The sequence below is a fragment of the Mauremys reevesii genome, linkage group 6 (genome assembly GCF_016161935.1).
Source record: "Mauremys reevesii isolate NIE-2019 linkage group 6, ASM1616193v1, whole genome shotgun sequence".
Taxonomy (NCBI): Eukaryota; Metazoa; Chordata; order Testudines; family Geoemydidae; genus Mauremys; species Mauremys reevesii.
In genome coordinates, this window is record NC_052628.1 from 87,339,765 (window position 1) to 87,362,935 (window position 23,171).

The following is a 23,171-nucleotide window of genomic DNA, read 5'->3' on the forward strand; positions in this document are numbered from 1 at the left end:
TAATGCTGTTTAATGCTTGTAAAGCTAGAATATTTTGTTTGGTTACCAAAAAAAACAAAACAAAACAAACAAAACAAAACCCAGACAAAACTCACCATACAAAGTTAAGACTCTACAAATGCAAAGACATCTTTTGCACAACTTATTTTAAAATCAAGTCTAAAACAATGTACAGAAATGCAACAACAGGTACTGATTTGAAAAAATGCACTTGAAAAATATATATGGTGAAGTTAATTTTTTAAAAATGCTTTAAGTGTTTTAAGAAGCATAAATTATTGGTAAAATAATTTCCAGGATAGAAGGCCTGATCCTGCACTTCTTACCCTTGGCAAAATCTTCCTGGTTTTGGTCAGCATAAGATTTGCCTGTGTAAGACCTGCAGGAGTGTCCCATAGTGGCACAAAACATTCTCCTACTGGCACTGGGCTAAGCTGAACAATGGGTAAGCATTGTTAGAATTGAAGTACTTTTTAAAAACAATCTTCCTATAAGATTTACATTATGACAGCACTATTGTGCTCCTTAATGTTTGTGAATAATTTTCCTGTGTCTCTGATTTGCTGTCAATTTAAAAATGAACATTCCACTTGACTAGAAATCTGGATCTAAGAACAAATGTTGAGTTGTGGTGCCCCTAAAATGAGATTTGCTCAACAAAAACAAAGTTGAACAATCACTCTAACAAGGCAAGTTAGAGTTAAGTTTAGTTTACAGTCTACTGTATTTTAAGAGAACAAGTAAGATCATCTGGCTTGAATTAGAAAACGCTACATTCATTGACTTACAGCTAGAGATAATGGGGATCGTGCCCCCAAGAAATATGCATATAGGGGACACTCCATACACAGGTCTTCCTTCCCTCACAGGGTAGGGGGCCTCAGTTAACCTCAACAGATTGTATACCCCTTCTATGTGGGTCTGCAATGGACCAGGGAGACGGAGCGCATGGGTCCTCCAGAAAGGGCATTTGAGCCTGGAGCCGTATTTATCTTTTCTCTACAGCTCCTTGACATATGCTAAAGGGACTGAGGCCAGAACTACTGGAAGTACCGAGCCAAGGTACAGGGACCCCGTGCAGGTAGCTCTGACTTCACGCAGATCCCACAGAATTCTGAGGGTGTGGCCTGGGCCTGTTTGCAGGGTGGCAAATCCTGGTTCCTAAACCTCAGACTGATGTGGAGGAATTTCTGCATGGGAAATCTCACTGATATTTCCTTTGCCCAAACCTTGGGGTTTTATCAAAGGAAGGAAATAGGGGATGGGATGGTACAACTCCATCAGCAAGCAGTCCTGGTAAGATGGCTGATAGTTTTGTTGTAAACTCCTTTTTGGCAGTGGGGGCAGAAGGGCATTGTTAATCCTAATACTGAATTGTGGATTTGGAGGTGTTTTCTATTTTTAGTTCAACCCCCAAAGCAGAATCCTTATTTATAGTTAAATTCATCATCACATGAAGGTTACAAAGTCAGAAAGACAAAAGAGCAGCATGTAGTAAGGTTAATAACATGTTTAGCATTCTCATTCTCAGAAGTGGCCCACTGAAATCATTGCTTTATCTGAAGCAGCTTCAATTCCACTTGCTGCCTGTATTTTTATAAAATGAGGAGAGAATCCAACACTTCCACAACAGATACATTGTGGGGGGAGGGGGAGAACGTAGGAAAATAGATTGTGCTGTTTTTATGCTTGTCCGTTTCAAAATTTGACTTTTTGGGGGGAGAGGGGTTGCTGTACAAATAGAACTAAATATTTGTTCCCTTTCCCTAAAAATATTTACAGTACATCACACAACAGCCTAACATATACCTCTGCGTGTATCGCTGGCTAATAATGGACGCAAACAGGCACATTGAAAGTTGCTTAGTAAATTATCTAACCTCCTTCAATTGGTTCTACAGAGAAGCCAATTCTTCATTGACAATGAAATTATAAAACTATATTAATAAAGCACAAGCCCTTGTGCAACACACTACACAGGATGCCAAGTTGCTATACATTCAGTGTGAAAACACTAAAAATATATTCTGTGCATCTCCATCTTGGCAAGGAAATGCATTCAGTCTTTTCATCTCCCTAAAAACCCTACCAAAGTGGTAAGTCACTCTTCTTTTGCATTGCCAAGTAAGGCAAATACTGGTGATGCTAACTGACCACATATTAGGACACTGTTTAGAAAAATAATCCACTTTCTATTAAAGTATTTCACTGTCATGTCCTTGTAGTAGCAAATGTATCCTGATGAAGAAAATGAACAGAATTCCTCACAGTTTGCAGGTTCTGATAGGATAATTTGCACACACGTTTTGCCCACAATAAAGATAGATGGATGGATGTGTATAATCCACAGCAACCCAAAGGGCAGACTTTGTTCTGTGTTCATATGTCCTCTGAACAACCTTCAGTTCTCTTATCCACCCATGTCGTCCCTTATATGATCCACTCGCACCGCAAGCTCCCTAAAGGAGGGACGCTGGCTTACGGTATTGTTCCAGCATTCTGTCATGATGGCATAAATCTGGGGAAGACATCAGAAAAGAGAGGTTACTCACCCTGTGCAGTAACTATAGTTCTTCAAGATGTGTGTCCCTATGGGTGCTCCACTTCAGATGCGGATGCACCCCACAGGCCTTTGATCAGAGGTTTTCATTAGCAGCGTCCATGTAGCCCACGCATGCATTCTTGTACCCTGAACTGAGGCTGTATCAGGCAGTGCAGGCAAACCATCCTCAGTTCTTTCTCCACCACCAAGTCTCAGAAGGAAACTTTGAAGCAGAGGGGAAAGAGGGTGGGTAAAGGAGCACCCATAGGGCCACAATCTCAAAGAACTATAGTTACTGCACAGCGTGAGTAACCCCTCTGTCTTCTTTGAGTAGTGTCCCTGGGGGTGCGCCTCTTTAGGTATCCCCAGAAGCAGGAGCCAGTTTCAGAACAGAGTCCAGCACAGAGGAAAGAACTGCACTGCCAACTGCCACATCAGCTCTAGAGGCACTGACTAAGGTGCAGTGCCTGGAGAAGGTATGTACCAAAAACCATGTAGCAGCTTTGCAGACCTCAGATACTGAGACATTTTAAAGTAGAGCCATAGATGTAGACTATGACCTCATCAAGTGAGCTGACACGCCCGCAAGGGGTGGAATGCTGGCAGCCTTGTAACAAGCGGTAATACACCCAGAAATCCATTTCATTTGTCTTTGGGTAGAAATAACAGATCATTTAGAACTATCTGCAAAGGAAATAAACAGTCTAGGAGATTTATGAAATGATTTAGTCCTATCTAACAGGGTGAAAGGAGCGCTCCATCATTAAGATGGAGCTTGATTTCCCAGTTCTTCCGTGCCTTGGACTTGAGGGCTAAATAGCAGTGACACTTCTGTGGGATGTGTGACTCTCCCAGGCAGTGAACGTACTTAGAGGGTCCATTGCTGACTGGGACAGCCTTTCTACATGTGAGGCAACATTTAAACCTCACAGGGAGGACTTCTCCAGAGGAAATAAAACAATATTTCAATAACCAGTAATTAACTACTACAAAAAAACCACCTAACTAAACTAAAGTAAACTCAACTAAGTAGAACAAACTCAGCAACCAGCTGAGGCACTCACAATACTTAAGCTCGATGTTAAGCAGACGCGTTTGAGAAGGAACTGAGGATGTTCACCTATGCAGCCTGATATAGCTTCGGTGTGGGGCACAAGGATACCAGCAGCGCATGTGTGGGTCAAACTGACACTGCTAATGAAAATCTCCAATCAAAGGTGTGTGGGATACATGTGCACCTGAAGTGGAGCACCCAGAGGGATACTACTCAAAGAAGAATTAGTATTACATACATAGAAACTTCAACTCGTTTTAAATACTTGGAGTGGGTCTGTCACAGTGTAGTAGCTGCCAGAAGGGGATCTGAATTAGTCTTTTGCTTCTGAGCAATAGGGTGGTCACACTAGGCGCCGACTTCCCGTTTTCTGTGGGTGCTCGACCCCCACTCTGCCCCTGGCCCCGCCCCCACTCCATCCCTTCCCTGCCCCTATTCCAACACCTTCCCCAAAGTCCCGGCCCCAACTCTGCCCCCTCCCTGCCTCTATTCCAACTCTTTCCCCAAATCCCTGCCCTGCCTCCTCTCCTGAGCACGCCACGTTCCTGCTCTCCCCCCCGCACCCCCTGGGAGTGTGCAAACAGCTGTTTGGTGATGGCTGGAGGAGAAACACTGGGAGGTAGGCAGAGGAGTGGGGACGCAGCACACTCGGGGGGGGGGGCAGCTTGGCTGCCACTAATTTTTCCCCATGGGTACTCCAGCCCCGGAGCACCCACATAGTTGGCGCCTATGGGTCACAGTGCTGCAGAGACTGAATGATCAGCTCATGTCTCACTAATCACTTTCTTTGATTCATGTAAGCAGAAGCAGTGAGTGAGGGCATCTAGCTTTGCTCTACCAGAGGAGTGATTATAATACCAGGGCTTTGAGTTTGTGGGAAAAAAGTTGGGTAGATCCTCAAAGCAGTGAAGACCCTGTACCCATTTTCAAATGGAGTTAAAAAAAGGAATGTTCCTAAAAATATTAAAAGGTGCCAAATTTACTTTACAAGACTGACCGAAAACCAGTCTTACAAATATATTATTTCTGGATTGTGCCCTGTCTCAGCACGATAAAACTTTAAACATTCTGTTCTGTTCATAAAGACACACTGGAACTTACTTATAGTTAATTTAATGAGTCTGAAATGTCTCAGTGCATCTCAATATGCAAACTGCTACATATAATGAATTTGTTCTATGGAAAAAATGACTCTGCTTTAAGAAGTTTCCATGGCACACATACAACCACCTCCACATATTTGGCGGTGACGTCCACAGGATTACTTGCAGAGCACCTTTGACTTTCTCACCTGCACTTTACCCATGAATCCAGTTTCACCAGGACTATTCCTAGTATCCAAGCCTCTTACCAACTTTCAAATGCCAGCTTTAAAAACAAACCAACCAACCAACCCACCCACCCAAACACTACCTGCCAGAAAAGTGTTTCTTACTCTCTCCAAAATGAGAAATTAACTCCAAAATTACACTGGCCTGAGATTCACAAAATAAGCTCTGGGCCAGGGAAAGGTTTACAGCCTAATAGCTTGTGATCCACCAGGGAGATAAATGGGAGAGAATGACAGTTTCTTACTGTGAAAAAGCACTTGCATCTTGCTTATGTAATACCTGACCTTGAAATGTTGACATTATTTTTTGAAATAAGTTGGAGAAAATTCTAAACATGTAATGAATATTTTTCTTTTTCTTTCCTTGAGGCCTGAACAGTTTGAGTTATGATAGCCTGGCTTAAGACGTGGAAGGTTACAAAAATAGAAGCAGTTAAAATATATATAACTACAATATTTCTAAGACATCTGGCAAAATACATGATGAGTTTGTGTTCTCAGATAAGGGGTTTGCATGCAAAAACAATTAGTTATACACACAAAAATCCAAGCACAAATTCAGAAGCCACTTCTGAACATTTATTTTTAATGTGTGTATAAATCTAACACAATTACAATACAAGGCTCGATCCTATCAAGAATTATGCACATTCTTAACTTTACGTACATGAACAGAGTTCCACTGACTACTACCCCATGGGACTACTCATGTATTTAGAGTTAAGCAGGTATGTAAATCTTTGCAGAATTAGGCCAGACTCCTCCCTAACAAGTATGTGCATTCCTAAGTTTGCTGTGGGAAGAGAAATAATCAAGCAAAACAAGCTTTTTTTTAAACTCTGGAAATTAAATGCAAAAAAACCTGTTTAATAATAAGGTTGTATAGTTAAAGTCACAAGAGTCACGAAATGCAAAATTTAATGATGCTGTTAAAATCTTAACTAAGATGCTAATAATATGTAGTATTATCTATTCCTATTTTTCAGGTTACAATAGTTAGCTTAATGTGTCACCATTTATGTTGTAAAATTTCTACCCTAGTATGTGCAATGCAGCCAAGTTAATGTGACTGTGACCACTACACCTTCTGCATTTCTTGACTCTTTGAGATTTAAAATTTTCAGTTTGAAGGTTGCATTAATAGTTTTTTTCCTTTAATATTACAGGATGCCAGCCAGATACATTAATAGACTAACTATCTGTTAATCTCCCAAGGGCCTTATTAAATTTGCAATTCTGAATGTAAGTCTGCTTGTGCATCTATTGTAATAGGTCACAGGTAACCTATCCAGAGATATTCAGCAACATTTTTACATCTAGGTTATTGACAGATTGTCATACTAAGAAGCAGGAGCTGAATGTTTGATAATTACTTGGTCTTATAACTACCATAAAATAGCAGCACAATGTTCTACTGTGTTTGACTATGCATCCTGTGTAACTGATGTTTCTTCAATAACCCAGACATCACAGAACAGAGAGATTATAGTTATTATATATTCACCCTGGCTGATCCAATGTTAAGACAAAAAAATAAATTGTAATACCTCATCAGGACATCCATCTGGTCTTGGCAGCCGTCCATTGTTCTTCAAAAGCTCTATCAAATGGAATACAATCATCTGCCCTTGTTTATCATTACCAATCATGCGCATGAATTCCTGAAACACAAAGTCAACTTTTATTAATGTAAAAGTTATTATACTTTGTAACACTTTGCAGTGTATTTTTTTTTAAATCTATGACAATAGCGTTAAGGATATTACTCTAGATAAGGATAAACTAGATAAAGGTAGTAATTATGATGCAGATAAGGCAGAAATATTCAATAAATATTTCTGTTCTGTATTCAGAAAGAACCAGGATGATGTCTTCATATCTTAGAGTGACAATGAAATACTTTTTATTCCATCAGTAACTAGGGATGATATTAAACCGCAACTATTTAAAGTTAAACATTTTTAAATTTAAAGACAGTGTGCAGCCAAGAGTATTAAAAGACTTGGCTGAAGATCTCTCTGAAGCATTAATGTTATATTTTAACAAATCTTGGAACACTGGAGAAGTTCCAGAGAACTGGAAGATGGTTAATGTCATGCTGATATTTAAATAGGGTAAAACAGGATGACTAAGGTCATTGTAGGCTAGTTAGCTTGACATCAGCCCCAAGCAAAATCATGGAAAGGCTGGTATAGGACACAATCAGTAAAGAATTTAAAGGACAGTAGCATAATTAATGCCAATCAACATGGTTTTGTGGAAAATAGGTCTCGTCAAACACATCTAACAGTTTTTTTGATTAAATCACATGTGGTTGGTAAAGGTAAATGTGTAGACATAACAGACAATCTTCTGTAAGGCATCTGGCTTAGTTGCGCATGATGTTCTGACAAAAAATTAGCGCTATACAAAATCAGCATAGTCTATATAAATGGATTAAAAGCTGGTTAACAGATAGACTGCAAAAATTAATTGTAAATGGGGAACTAATCCAATGGGGGAGTTTTTAGTGGGCTCCTATAGGGATCTTTGCTCAGCCCACTGCTATTTAATCTCTTTATTGATGATTGAAAGAAAAGATAAAATTATTGCTGGTAAAATTTGTAGATGACACGAAAGTTCGAGGATTGTTAAATAATGATGGGGACAGTTATACATCCAACTTGGATTGCTTGGTAAGGTGGACCTGTGAACACCATGTATTTTAACACAATCAAACATAAGGTCATATCATCTAGAAACAAAGAATACAGGTCATATTTATAAGATGAGGTACTGTATCATGGAAAGCAGTGACTCTGAAAAAGATTTAAAGGGTCATGGTAGGCAACCAATGGAACATGAGCTCCCAGTGTAACGCTGTAGCTAAGAAGGGTCTTAGAAATGATTGCAAATAGCATTAAGATGTGTCAGTCATACTTGAGGCTTTAGTTTGGGAAAGTCTGACATTTGAGTACTTTAAAACTGTTTCATACAGTTATGAACCCTGGAATGGCTACAGCTTTTACAGATAGATAATTTTTTTACCCTTAATTAACATTTTATGCCTTGGTACTAGTGGTTTTCAGAATATTTCATCATATAACCATGCTGCATTACAAAAATCCAATTCTCAGCATAAAAGGAATAGTAAATAACTATCGATTTAGATCTATGTACGATCTAAATCTTTACGTAAGCTCATGAGAGAAGGAACTTCAGAAACCCGTAATTATGCACTGACCGCTGGAGGGCTTTTGCTCTTTTCAATATATGTGAAGAGTTCATACAGGACCACGCCAAAGCTCCACACGTCAGAGGCCACAGAAAACCTGCTCTCTGTCAGAGATTCTGGAGCATACCTGTATCAAAAAGTCATGGGAAACATCAGCGAAGTTAATATAGAAGGAAAAAAAGGACATTATTCTGCATCTTTTTTTTTTTTTTTTAAAGGATTAAGGCATCTTAATTTGATAAACTTAAAACACGTCATGAGTAGATTTTCTTATTACATGTTTACAGACATTAATACCTCTGCATTTTATTATATCACCATCACTTGTATCTATGCTTTATTTTACTTCTTAAAAAATTATTTAAATCTTCCTGATTTCTATTTCTACAGTGGTGAACTCAGAACGCTTTATCATAACTGCCTTACTTATACAATATGATGAACAATACAAAAAACCCTCTTGTGTGAAGAGCCTGACCCAAAACCCATTGAAGTCAATGAGTGTCTTTCCATCAATGTCATTGTGCTTCGGCTCATGCCAACTGACCGTGTTCTCATTTAAGCCCTCCTGTCCCGGTACTCAAGAATCTAATATCTATGTATGTTGAACACTATAGTTTCAACTCTCTTCTTTAGAGTATAACATTTCTAGACTGCTTAAAGCTGACAAGTACAGCTCATGTAAATAGCATGCACTCTGCTCAAGAGTACAAGTAAATTAAGCTCTTTCACATAAACATGAATCTATATTAGGATTTCCTATGGTCCCCATCTCCATAGTATCATAATGTCTACACAGAGTCTTCTCTTTTCCCTTCCCTAGTTAAAAGGAGACTCGGCTTCTAGATTATTTTTTAAAAGCATCTATCTGATTATTACAGAAAAGTGTTATCAAAGAGGAGGATTTTGCAGTTGTCCTGGAGACTCTGGATGACTTGGACATACTCTGGAAACTCATCCCTCACCTGAACATTAGCTTCTATTCTCACTGTCCAGGGAGAAACTCTGCTGAATGTGGTCAGAAGACATGGACCTTGGTATGCAAGAGGCTGTTTAAGATATCAGGCAGGCAGATGTAAATGATCAACCTACAAGTACCTCAAAGGCTGAAAACTTTACAGCCATGTGAGAACTTCTATCTTGTTATATACAAGAAGTGCAAATCCAGGAGGGAGGGTCCACTGAGATGGGTTTCTTTGGAGAACATTCTTCACATTCCTTTAAACTTCTCAACCTTTTTGCACCTTTGCTGATCAATATGGTAATTCCTCACTTAAAGTTGTCCCAGTTAACATTGTTTCCTTGTTATGTTGCTGAGCAATTAGGGAACATGCTCATTTAAAGTTGTGCAATGCTCAACTATTACGTTGTTTGACTGCCTGCTTTCTCCATAGCTGGCAGCCTCCCTACACCCCACCCCCCCACCAGTGCCTTCCACCCACCAGCAGACCCCACAGATCAGCACCTTCCCCCTCGTCCCCCTGCCCGTGTCAATCAGCTGGCTTGCGGCATTTAGGAGGCAGGAGCGAGGACTCGGCGCACAGGCTCCCCCTCCCTCCTGAACACTGCAAACCAGCTGATTGCCCCGGGCAGGAGGCTGGGAGGGAGGGAGGGAGGGGGAGCCTGCGCACCAAGTCCTCACTCCTCCCCCTCCCTCCTGCCCCCTAGACACCGCAAGCCAGCTGATTGCCCTGGGGAGGAGAGAGGGGGGAGGAGCGAGGACTTGGCACGCCTCCCCGCTCCCTCCCCTGCCTCCTGCTCGCAGCAATCAGAGCTGTTCAGAAGGGAGAGGAGGGAGTGGGGAGGAGCGAGGACGCAGCATATGAAGTAAAGGTGGAGGAGGTGGGGGTGTGTGGAGAAGAGGTGGATCAAGGGTGGTGGCTTGGGGGAAGGGGTGGAGTGGATGGGCCAAGGGTTGAGTCTTGTGTCCCCGACAAAGTCAGTGCCTGTGCTTGCAAGAGGAGCAGCCGAACAATCCATCCTCTTCCACTCTCTGACTCCACCACCTCAACCAAGCTTCATACTCAGCAGTGATGACTGTAGTATTAAACTGTTTCTTTAAAAAACGCATACCTGTATTAAATTGCTTGTTTAAAATTGTTTAAAATGTCCATAATGCCTTTTGTCTGGCAAAAAAAATTTCCCTGGAACCTAATCCCCCCTATTTACATTCATTCTCACGGGGAAATTGGATTCGCTTAACATCGTTTCGCTTAAAGTCACATTTTTCAGAAACATAACTCAACGTTAAACGAGGAGTTACTGTATTAGAGAATTAAAAAAAACCCAGCTAGAATACACAGATTATTAACAACTTCATGAGAGCAGCTTGTAAATATCCACATTTACAGATTTCTATACAGTAATTAAAATCCTGTGCGTGACATTTTATGCTGAGCCAAGCTACGGGCTTTGGCTTTTAGACTCCACAATAAGCAAAAATATTAGCATCTTTCAGTGCAATAAAATCCAGCTCTGTGCACTACAAACACCTGGCCTTGTTTCATGAAGCAAATGGAAACTCACCAAAATATAGGGCTTTCGCCAGGCTCTTTCACTTTGTAGTATTCTTTGTCTTGTGGCAGGACTTTTGTCAGTCCAAAGTCCCCAATTTTAACTCTGTTCTCATTTTCCACTAAGATGTTTCTCGTTGCTAGATCCCGGTGAATGTATCTTTTTGTGCCCAGATACTCCATGCCCTAAGTGGAAACATAACACACAAATTAAATATTTGTTATTAAAACTTAATAGAGATAAAGGGCCAAATTTAGCACTGGCATAAGTGGCTGTAATTTCATTAATTTAAATGCAGTCATATTTGTCTATGGCAGTGGTGAATTTGGTTCAGAGAGTTTAAACCAAATATAGGAAGAATAGCAAGCTTTTTTGTCTGAATGCCTATCTTTTTGGAAAAGCAGCAAAGAGTCCTGTGGCACCTTATAGACTAACAGACGTTTTGGAGCATGAGCTTTCGTGGGTGAATACCCACTTCGTCGGATGCATGTAGTGGAAATTTCCAGGGGCAGGTATATATATGCAAGCAAGAAGCAGGCTAGAGATAACGAGGTTAGTTCAATCAGGGAAGATGAGGCCATCTTCTAGCAGCTGAGGTGTGTTGAAAACCAAGGGAGGAGAAACTGGTTTTGTAGTTGGCAAGCCATTCACAGTCTTTGTTTAATCCTGAGCTGATGGTGTCAAATTTGCAGATGAACTGAAGCTCTTTCAAAGAGAAACTGCTGAGCTTCAGTTATTCTGCAAATTTGACACCATCAGCTCAGGATTAAACAAAGACTGTGAATGGCTTGCCAATTACAGAACCAGTTTCTCCTCCCTTGGTTTTCACACCTCAGCTGCTAGAAGAGGGCCTCATCCTCCCTGATTGAACTAACCTCATTATCTCTAGCCTGCTTCTTACTCGCATATATATACCTGCCCCTGGAAATTTCCACTACATGCATCCAACGAAGTGGGTATTCACCCACAAAAGCTCATGCTCCAAAACGTCTGTTAGTCTATAAGGTGCCACAGGACTCTCTGCTGCTTTTACAGATCCAGACACGGCTACCCCTCTGATATCTTTTTGGAGAGAGCTTCTTAATGCTTCAAGGTGCAGTAAATGTCCTTAGCCGAGGGGAGCTGGATTGGACCCTCCTCTGAGCCCAGCAACATTACTCTTAGCTTATTGAGAAGGGCAGCTCCTGTATCTCCCTCTCCGGGGCCAAACATGCTGTGCTGGCAGACCTCCAGCCATTAGCCCAGGGAGAATGAAAGCCAGGCTAAGTTTCTTGCACGATAACACAAAGTGCCAACCAAGCCAGCCCTGTCTGACTGCCAATCTTGGCTCTGCTTCCTCTTCTCTCCTTTGCTTGCTCTATCCAGCTCTATTTTATCATCCTTTTTGATCCCCACAACCTGTGTGATCTTCCTCACGTCCCCACTAGCACTCACCATCACAAACATTCACTCTCATACTCTGAGTAGGGACAACCTATGACCAATGCTGCCTTGAATAAGACATCCGTTCTGCTCCTCTCCAGATCTCAAACATCCTGTAGGAGCAAGCAGTTTGGCTACAGTGCCTATTCCTTTTGTCACTGCTGAAATATGAGAGGGGGGAACATGGGCATAGTTTGGAGGGACGACGGGCGGGCGTTGCTTCCCCCACACCTGCAAACCTCACACAGACACATAATTTGCCCCCTCCACACATGGCCCCATTGGCCGGACTAGAGATGCCCACCCAAGAAGTCAAACTATGCCTATGGGAGGGAAACCAACTATAGTTCTTTATGGTAGCTAAAGAGAAAATCCTGTTTGAGCAGCTGTACCTGGGGGGGAGGAGTCAACGCAACACAGAGTGTTTTAGAAGCTGACCAATTCCAATGTATAACAATTAGGAAACATTAAGCAAGCCAGCTGTTCAATGACTCTGTACAAATCCTTTCCTTTCCTTCAATGCATCTAAAAACAAGCAAGCGTTGCTCATCGAAATTTTGGCTGCTGACCTAACTTTTTGGCATAAAAATGTTCCTTGCCATTGCAGAGGCCTCTCTGCCTGTGGCACATAATACTCCTGTGGGCTGTACTACTTTTGTCTAATCTTGGTTGTTGGGTGTAATATGAGGGTGCTGAGTGGTGCTGGAGCAGTGTGATATGCAAGAAGTCAGACTAGATGATCTGGTGGTCCCTTCTGGCCTTACACGGTATGACTCTAAAAATTAAACCTATGTCACAAGAGGAATAATGTTTTGAGGACAAGCACCTCAGAGGCAGCAGATTCAGGGCCAGGTTTACACATTACACACTCCTAGGGACAACATCTTCAGCGCTCCCCTCCCTGCCCGCCCTCCCCCCGCCTACAGCTGACCTTCGTGTTGCACACAGTTTTGGAGAAGTAAGGCATCCCTAGCATATCAGTGCCCCTAGCACATGCCTACTGTGCCTAACTGGAAATCCGGCCCTGAGCAGGTCACATATTTTCCCTTAGCGTTTCCCCACTCGCCTCTGCCCCAGACTTCTGTCAATCTTTCTGAACAGATTTTTCCTCATTTTCTTTATACCATTAGATGGCACCATTGTGTACCAGTACTTTATTTGCTGCCAGGCGGAAGGATGGCCTGATGCCCTCAGATGCCAGCTCTTAATGCCTCGCTGTGGATGGCACATTAACAATGTTAGAGCTGGCAATTTTGCTCTAAAATCCATATATGTCCCTTCCATGACAGGCCTAGTTTCCATCACAAGACCTGACATCGCTCTCAAATCCTGGCGTCTTCCATGGCTGTCCTGATTCCTCAGTCAGGCCACTGGACTGGGAAACTGGTATTGTTTCTGAATACCACCTTTGGAGCTATTTCCTTATGTTTCAGACACTGTAAATGGAAATGCTGTCCTCCCCTACCTCTAACCCTTCGGCTAGAGCACTACAACCCCATGGTTTATAATTTATAAAATGCACAAGAGATTGATTTATTTGAATCAGGACTGTCATAGGGGCCTATTATTTATTTGCCATGTAATACCACATGGTATAGATTTGTCCAGCAATGTGTCCCTTTTATTTCCATTAATTTTAATGGGAGTCATGCACATATTGAGAGGAAAGTATGGGCCGCAGTCTTACTCTGCCAAACGGGACCTGAGTCCAATGTCTTCACTATCTTTTAGCTTCCCTCAAGATAGAAAGTGTCTAGAAAAAATATCATTGGTGACAAGATCCAGCATTATATAAATCCACTGACATTTCAGCAGGTAATAAACAGAAAAGGACCAGGAGAAGTAGGTTTGAAAACTCCAGAGCAACATTTAAAAAAAATGAAATAACTCCTTGGACCTCTTAATGGAATACGCTTTTAGACCAAAAGAACAGCTGCATAAATAAAAACAGCAGGTACAAAATCTCACCTCAGAACAGTAACTTTGCCTACAGTGATTAGCTCCAATCTGTTTCCTAATTAGAAGACAGAGTCGGCAAAGCACGATTTCTGCAGCTCCTCTCCCAACATTGTGTTGCAGTCAGAGCCAGCTTTTGCATTCTGGCCAGGGCTTCAAAATAATTGTGCCACCACTCCCCATCCCCCAAACATCCATGACCATCATACCCATGAGCAAAGGGCTGCCTTTCAGAGCTGAGGAAGGGCTAGAAAGAATTCTCAAACACATTCCAAAGTTTATTAACTCATTTTATGTAGAAAGCATGTGTGTGGGTAATCTGTAGGTCCCACCAGTCTCCTGCTGCAGAAGTGGAGCCTCGATCCCAAGTGCTTGTTCTTTTCAACCTAATAATTGGGTTATATCAGCTATATTTGCAAAGTTATCTCTGCAAGAGAACTGGCTAGAAGTTTAATTAAAAAAAAAAAAGCGAAGATTCTCCTTTATATTTCTAGTTGCCTGCAAATCCAAGAGGCTCGTAGCTGGGCTTTGTAGGGCCCGAAAGGCCAGATTTGGTTGCAGTGCTACTGTGTACTTCATTTGTTGCTTTCTCAGTGTGGGCGCTTGAAGAGTTTACATGAAATTTAAGTATAAAGAAAAAATATTCAGACTTCAAAAAATGACAAATGGTTCCAAAGCTAGTTCAGGAGAGAGCAAAAGTGTATCAAGAACTTTCCAAAGCAGGATTCAGAGGAGGGAAACTCGCCCAGGGCCAGTCCCCTCCTTGTTCCGCTACCTCCCAGCACTTTGCAGAACTGCACACAGATTCCTGCACTTCGCCACCACACAACAGGCTCCTGCTGCACTAACTGGCATCTACAGAAGCATCCTCATTAGTCACAAGAAGAGCTGCCTCTGGGAGTGCTGATTTTCATAGCAGAGGACTTGCAAAGTGTCAGTTACAAGCCATAAGGCTTAGGAAATAATAGGACAGAGAAAAGGGAGGGACAGAAGAGATGACAAGGGAGCAAAGAAACATGGGTTAAAATATTGATGTGAGAGAAAAGATCACAGAATAGGGAGGATTGTACTATTACAGTTAAACAACAAGATCTTGACAAATCTGCTAGCCCACGATGAATAGAAAGCATACCTAGGTGTCATCAGATTCTGGAAAATCTAATCTAAGCTTTTATTAAAGTTCTAGCCCTTATGGCTGCAAAGATATCCTTATGGCTTCAAACACAAACTAAGTGGAAGTGATGGCATGCTTTCTGTCTGAGCCAGCAGACAGACAAGCTTCAGTGCCTCTGTTGCGGCTCACATCTTTATCAACCAAAGAGTATACTGGCATGTACTACAACAGGAGTTGGCAACCTTTCAGAAGTGCTGTGCCGAGTCTTCATTTATTCACTCTAATTTAAGGTTTCGCGTGCCAGTAATACATTTTAACGTTTTTAGAAGGTCTCTTTCTGTAAGTCTATAATATATAACTAACATATTATTGTATGTAAAGTAAATAAGGTTTTTAAAACATTTAAGAAGCTTAATTTAAAATCAAATTAAAATGCAGAGCCCCCCCGGACCTGGGCCGGGACCCAGGTAGTGTGAGTGCCACTGAAAATCAGCTCGCGTGCCGCCTTCGGCACACGTGCCACAGGTTGCTACCCCTGTAATACAGAATGCTTTACTTTCACGCAATAAGAAGCGCATAACACCAATATCTAAGAGGACATTTGACCAACCTAGCTTAGAACAAGCAAAACGGTGATTAGTTTTCTGAGATGTGGGGTCACCCTATGAGAAGTAGGACATCTAATTACTCGGTTCTACTCACAAATGGTGAACCAGTGTTGACAATGAAAACAACCATTCATTTGCTGAATCAGGCATTTCTAATCAATATAACAATAAACATTCTTTAGAGGGAAGCACTGCTAACAGACTGCAGGTATGTACATTGTTAACAGCATCTAAAGGTTTTCTTACCTTGCATATCTGAGATGTATACTGCAGAAGTTTCTTGTGATCCAGCCTCTCCTTGTGCTTCTGGATATAGTCTCGCAAACTTCCATATGGTAAATATTCCATGATTAATCTCAGATTTCTACGACCTTTTTAAATACATACAAAATATACGGTTAGATTTTTGTCATTTCTTAATGCAAATAATTATATATATATATATATATATATATATATAAATAAAATTATTTGTAATTATATCTGCAAATAAATTTACTAGCAAACAGTGCTGAAAATATTTAAATATTTCACCCTGAAGGCTCTTCTATTCTTGCTCCATCAGAACATGTGTAGTTCAGAACAGTCATCTCAGCAGGGAATAGCCTGTATCATACCACATTCTTACTCTGGGTGGAAATAAGATGGATAGATTTGCAGTTTTATCCTTGGCCCCATCTGCACTATATGTACCACCCTGGTTTTGTAACCAGGTCATGACACCCTCCTTTGATCTAGATACAATAAACTCAAAGTTGAATTATGTCCACAGAGCAGGACACAACACAGTTATGTGTCAGACATGTTTGCACGTTCATACTATCACAATGCCCAACCATGTTTCTATCAGGGCATCCTGAGAAATCTGGAGTCATTATGGCACAACATCTCAGCAGGGAATACAAAGTCAGGAGGTCATACATAGAGTGCCACCAACAGCACATGGGGCAAGACACTCCATGTGGTAAGACACCTCATGGAGCTGGAAAGGAGTAGGAGTGACAATCCAGTTACATGGGTATGCTCAGGGGTCCCAGCCACACAGCAAATAAAGCTTCAATTTTGCAATGGACAATGCACGAGCATACCACTGCATCGATGTAGAACTGAAGTGAAGTCAATAGGAAAGAGTATCATGTTAATGAACACAATATTAAACACATACTTGTCCCTGTCTACCTGTTTAAAATCACATTAGTAAACACCATGTATTTTTCCAGTGTAGAGAAGATCTTAGAGAAAGAACTTCTAAAATTTGATCGATGTTTTATTTTACACAGTGCCAACATGCCCAGAATGCACACAATGAACTGAGCAAAACACATGGATTTTGTGTGGTGTGTATGTACACATTGTCTTCTACAAATACCTAGACATCCTCTCTCTCTCAAACCTCAAATTCTCACAGCTGGACACTTTTCTAGTAAAGTAAATAAATATACAAAAAGAAGCATTCAACCTAGAGCAAACTAATGACTCCATAATTGAAGAGAAAGTCACAGGAGCGAAGGAGAATTCTCTATTAGTTTACCAGCAATTTTATAACCAGAAATACTCAAGTGCCTTATCTAGAGTACACTTTAAATAGCACAAGATTTTGCAATAAATTCTGCTAAGCCCAAAAACCTGACAATGAAATAGATTTAGGCCCTTTTTAAGAGGCACCACAGCAGACAATTTTTCTCCAACTATTTTCTAAAGAAGGAGCATAATGAAAGTTGATCAGACTCTCAGTTTTACTCTGTTCCATAATACATCATTAGTGAAATAAATGGCAAGAACATAGACTAAAATGAAACATTACTTCACATAGCACAGATTCAGCCCCTGGAATTCACCGTCACAGGTGGACGGTGAGTCAAATATTGTGCCTGCCTGAATGACTGAATGAACATTTGTTGTGTGTGTAGTGAGCTGTGTGTCATGTGTCATACTGAGTTCACTTGTTCACTACACAATACATCTTGCTCCAGTATCAGGCAATATCTGTTGCTTCAGAAGAAGAAACAAATCTCATACACCACACATACCTACCCAACAGTAGGGGGTGGGGGGGGGGAGGGAAAGAGGAGGGAGGATGGGATTTCCTCCCTGAGCACAGCTATCTATATTATACTTCTTTAGAGAAATTATTAATTATCGTTTCTCAAGAGAACAGAGAGACCAGACTTTTGAGGAAGGGGATGGCCACAGACAAAACAAAAAAAACAAAATCAATAGGCAAAGTAAAAAAAGGGAAAAAATGAAATGATGAGATGAGGCAAAAAAGCAAATCTAATACTAATAAACTAACTTGAATTTTGAGAAGAGAGAAAGTTTATTTTTAGTTTTAGTTTGAGTTTCTTTTTTATTTCAGAATTCTCTGTGTTAAACGCTTTACATACCGGCACTGTAGCACACTCCCTTGTACTTAACAATGTTATCGTGCTGCAGGGATTTAAGGATTTCAATTTCCCTTTCAAAGTCTCGTAGGTGCTCTTCTGTGCTGTGTTGTAGCTTTTTTACAGCCACCACCTCTCCAGTATTGTCTTGTAGTGGGTCATACCGGCACATCTCGACACTGCCAAAGTTACCCTAGACCAAAACAGAAACACTTAAAGTAAAAAAGCCCACGTCACAGTCATTTCCTAATTACCCGGATTAAAGGGACCAGATTTTCAAAGTGAAAATCCAGGACACCAGGTGCTGGGGTGGGAGGTGAATGAGTATCACAGGGGACAGTTTAGGTGGGACTGGGGAAGATGTGTTTGGGAAGCAGGTTGAGGAGGTGGGAGCAACCTCTGTTCCCTCTCCGCCTCCTCAATTTCTTCCCACTCACACTTCAGAATTAATAGCTGGGACATGTAGCAGTAAAGGGTGGGAAGGGATAAAAACAGCATCAACTCCACTGCAGCTTCTTAACAGGTTTCAGCTATTGCTGCGCCTTTACAGTATTTTTGACTCTAATCTGTGGGCCAATATCCTGTCCCATTCCCCTTTATTTCTTGATCTTTTCCATTTGTCTTTCTATTGTGTCCTTCTCCCCCCAACCCCTGTATTTTGCTAACTTATTTTCTATGCCTGTCTTCATTTTCCTGACCATAAGTTTCTGCTCTGTTCATTTCCTCTCCTTCCTATCTAGCTGTTCCCAGAACTATCCCCTGCCTCACTTATTCACCCTCAGTCCAGTGTCTCCCTTCTTCTGCCCGAGAAACCAACTCTTCTGTCTCCTGTACTCTACCACAAACCATCTGCATATGGGGGCAGTGTTACTAGAGTCTCTGATTCTGTGTGTGCAGCATGTTAACATGTGACAAGCATGGTGGAGAGTGGTTCTCAAAAAGCACATGTGCTTAGCTGGGGGGTCCATCAGTTTCATGAGGACTGCTGTCTGGCAGCACCTTCATGCAGCTAGTCTGCAGAGGTCTGCAGAACATGTAGCCAAACACTGGTTTCTGCAGCATAACACTTTCAGTGCCAGCCCCTGCTAACAGAGACATTCTCAGTTTTAAGAGACACTCAGTTGCCCTATTCAGGATAGTTCAGATACAAAAAAAATAATCAGTTACTATGCAGAAGAGCTCAGGAGCAATTTTAAATGAATCTAAGAGCAGAAAATAAAAATGGAAAAAGATCAGTCTGTCTAGGTGTTAGTAACACACTCCTGAAACTTTTAACCACCCAGTGCCACTAGATTCAGTGCAGAGATTCCATCCCAGAGTTCTGTTCTATTCCATTCTGTTTAGTGATACCCTACACAGTGACTGACAGGCAAATCTGGAAGGAATGTGCATTGTGCTTATATCTGTCTGGAACCGTGTTTACACAATTTATTCCAACAACACAAGGATGCAATGAAAATGATGTATAAGAAGTCACGAGGAGGAAATTGAAAGGTGAGATTCTTCCAGCCACTTAGGGCTTGTCTACACTTGAAACGCTACAGCTGTGCTGCTGTAGTGTTTCAGTGAAGATGCTATCTACACCAACGGGAGGGGTTTTCCCAGCAGCATAGGTAATTCATCCCCCAAGAGGCAGTAGCTAGGTCGATGGAAGAATGCTTCCGTCAACCTAGTGCTGTCTAGAGGGTGACTTAGGTCATCTTAACAACGCCACTCAGGAGTGTGGATTTTTCACATGCTTCACAGACGTAGTTAAACCGACCTAATTTTCTAGTGCAGACCAGGCCTTAGAGTTCAAAACTTCCTTCCACGTGGCAAATCACCCATAAATGAGAACATGCAAAGTCATCTCAAACAACCTCAGTTACATCTAAGTAACCTTATTTCTTCCAGTCAGTTAAAATTTAGAGCTTCCTACCTTGCCAAGTTGCTGTAAGAACTTAAGGTGTCTCTCTTCAAATTGTGTTGGGTCCCTGTCTTCAAACGCCCCAGAAAACCCAAGAGCACCAATCCTCATGTTTGGCAACATGTCATTTTCTGTCAATAGCTCATAATCTGGGCAAAAACAAACAAACAAAAAATGATGAAAGGGCAAATGTCATTTTGCGGACATGCTCCCCCTTCCCTCTCTCTGTCTATCCAGAGCATAATAGAATATTAACAGTGGATTGAACTCAGTTTCCTAAAGAAATATCAGATACTAAGTTGCTGCCATAAAGAACGTGTTATTACAAACCAACAAATTGGAGTGAAACTCTGGATGCTGCTGGGCCAAAAAAAGAGACAGGTCTTGACAGCTGACTCATAGTGACCCTTCTCAAGAATTTTCAAACATGCATTTTTGCAAACCAATCCTTGCTGGTTTAACTATAACACCTACTGTGCAATGGCCCCTTTCTAGGGGGCACAACATTAAAAAATCAGATGGGCATTTGATAACCGGGGAGTAAGTCTGCAGGAACAGTAGCAAGCTTAGCAGTATTTATCCCAGCTACTGGGAGAAAGTACAAGGATCACTGATCTAATGTACGTCACTAAGAAGCTAGGACTGCAATCTTGTCAATATATTTGAAATCAATATTTATAATACAATGAAAATGGTTTGAATGATCCCCCAGTAAAATTCACTTTTAATAGCAAACTGGAAAACAATAAAATATATTCATTATAATGTCTGTTGTTTATGTTGTGGTGGTGCCTTGGACCAGGATCCCATTATTCTAGCCATTCTATGGACACAGAACAAAATAACAGCTCCCGCCCCAAGGAGTTTACAACCTTCTACCAAAAATCCATTCCCTTTCCTTCAGGAGCTTACCTGGCGTGAACAAACTGTTAAGATCACGTATAATGGCTCTGAAAGAAGGTCTGAAATCTGGCTCATAATCCATACAGTTGTTTATAAGATTTGCTAGTTCTGTCCAGTTTGGAGCAGGAAGCTGGTGCCTATCTTCATAAAACTGTAGCTTCTAGGATTAAAGACATACAAGATGCTTTAGCGTATAATACCATTCTCAGCGGCTTTGTGACAAACATGGTATCTGTGGCAGAACAGCCATTTCTGGTTTAAATGAGAAAGACCAACTTATTTCCTTTGCACGGGTGATTCTGTGCAGCCTAACTAGGATGGAGCAGTAAGAAAGTTTTGCACACCTGTGGGCTGGCTGAGGTCTGTCTCTACCCTTATTCTGACTATGAGAGAGTGTGGGTGAGTCAGAGGGGGCTAGTATCTCAGATGTTTCTCCTTCCAGATAAGTATCCAGTGGCTCTGCTAGAAATGTGTTATTAAATGAGCTGATGGAGGGAGCTATTGGGAAATTGCAGTAGCACCCACAGGCAACATTAGGCTTTTGTGATGGGTACAAGTGAGTTTGTGTAAAGCTCTGAAAAGGGTTGGATTTTGCATTTAGAGGACTCTCCTGACAATTTTCAAGAGAGATGGACTAAATATGCCTGCAGAAAAGACCTGCAATATTACAGAGCAATAATTTTGGAAATTTTTAAAGTTGTACACCTCTACCCCGAATAACGCGACCCAGTGTAACGCGGGTTCGCATATAACACGGTAAAGCTCTGACACGCTGCTCTGAGCAGCGTGTTAAGGGTGCTGGACCAGGCCGGGGGGTTTGATAAGGGGCAGAGGGTCTCAGGGGCGGTCAGGAACTCACCCTCCCCAGGGTCTGGGGGGCAGGAGCTGTGGGAGGGCACCTGTGGGGGCCCCGCAGTCCCAGAGTGGCGCGGAGAGCCGGGAGCAGCCCGCTCTGCTTCCCTCGCCCTGGCCCCAGCCATGTCGCTCAGGGGAGGGGGTTTGGGGGAAGGGATCCCCCACACACTCACCAGCAGCGGCGGAAGTGGAGCAGCCCAGCCCCACTCCACTCCACCAGCTCCCAGCCGCAGCACTCCACTTCCCGCCACAGGTGAGTATGGGGGGCGTCCTTTCCCCAACCTCCCCGCACTCACCGGGGGCAGGAAGTGGAGCGCCACGGCTGGGAGGTGATGGAATGGAGTGGGCTGGGGCCGGGCTGCTCCGCTTCCCGCTGCTGCCGGTGAGTGCCTGGGGAGGTGGGGGGGGATAGTAGCCGGAGCAGTCAGGGCACAAGGAGCAGGGCAGTTGGGTGGGGTCCTGGCGGTGATTAGGGATGGGGGTCTCTGGAGGGGGCAGTCAGGGAACAAGGGGGGCCAAAGCAAGTTTGATAGAGCACGATCTCACCTATAACGCGGTGAGATTTTTTTGTCTCTGGAGGACCGTGTTATATCGGGGTAGAGGTGTACTCTATTTTTAGAGACATTTTTATACCTGTAAATGCTTCTGCACTGGATAATTTAGGGTTTGGACTCTCTGCAAGACTCAACACGATACTGCACTAAAAATGCATTTTAAAGGTGACTAGAAAGTATAGTCAGCAAAGAAACATGGTGTTCACAGATACAGTAACAACAAACTCTACTTGCCAATACTTACTCTGGGAGAATCCAGTGCACCAAGGGGCTTGTCTCCCCCACTGCAGATTTCCCATAAAGTGGTACCAAAACTCCACTTGTCTGTTGCCAAACTTAGCTGTTTAGGATTTTCAATGCATTCAGGTGGAACCCAGGGTATCCTTTCAAGAAGAACTATGTAATCATGAAAACACAACAGGTCACGAATAATACTGAAGTGTCTACTTTCATCTGCAAATTCTACTTAAACACATTAGAATTAGTAAAAGTTTGAATTTCTACAATTATCTCTTATTTTTTAGAATGAAATACTTCAAACTCTTCTGAGGTTCCTGTTCTTCAATAGTAAATGCTAAATGACACACGCACAAATGATGAACACTTATAACTAGGATGAAGTATCATTGCTTCTAATTTTAAAACTTCATTGACTGTCTTCTCTTTATAGCCCCATGAAGCCAGATTTAAGGAATTTCTACATCACGTTGTTGCTCTGACATGAATGCCGTTTCCCACTACCATCAAGAAACAGTACTTCCCACACAAGATTGAGGGTGAAAAATCAGAGGCACGTGCTTAGTAGTTTTCAGATGGGG

General features: G+C 42.0%; 1 protein-coding gene across 7 annotated transcripts in view; it reads right to left on the minus strand.

Annotated features, from left to right (window-relative positions):
* Positions 1-2,171: 2,171 nt before the first annotated feature.
* JAK2 (Janus kinase 2) overlaps positions 2,172-23,171 on the minus strand; it is a 135,943-nt gene continuing 114,943 nt past the window's right edge. For all 7 annotated transcript variants that reach the window (XM_039544437.1, XM_039544439.1, XM_039544438.1 and 4 more), the window contains 9 exons: positions 22,598-22,749; positions 20,954-21,104; positions 20,054-20,190; positions 18,139-18,328; positions 16,001-16,125; positions 10,667-10,839; positions 8,150-8,267; positions 6,474-6,587; positions 2,172-2,518 (listed from right to left, as the gene is read on the minus strand). In XM_039544437.1, the coding sequence (XP_039400371.1) occupies positions 2,411-2,518; positions 6,474-6,587; positions 8,150-8,267; positions 10,667-10,839; positions 16,001-16,125; positions 18,139-18,328; positions 20,054-20,190; positions 20,954-21,104; positions 22,598-22,749 (1,268 nt within the window). In that variant the 3' untranslated portion in view covers positions 2,172-2,410. The remainder of the gene's footprint in view (positions 2,519-6,473; positions 6,588-8,149; positions 8,268-10,666; positions 10,840-16,000; positions 16,126-18,138; positions 18,329-20,053; positions 20,191-20,953; positions 21,105-22,597; positions 22,750-23,171) is intronic.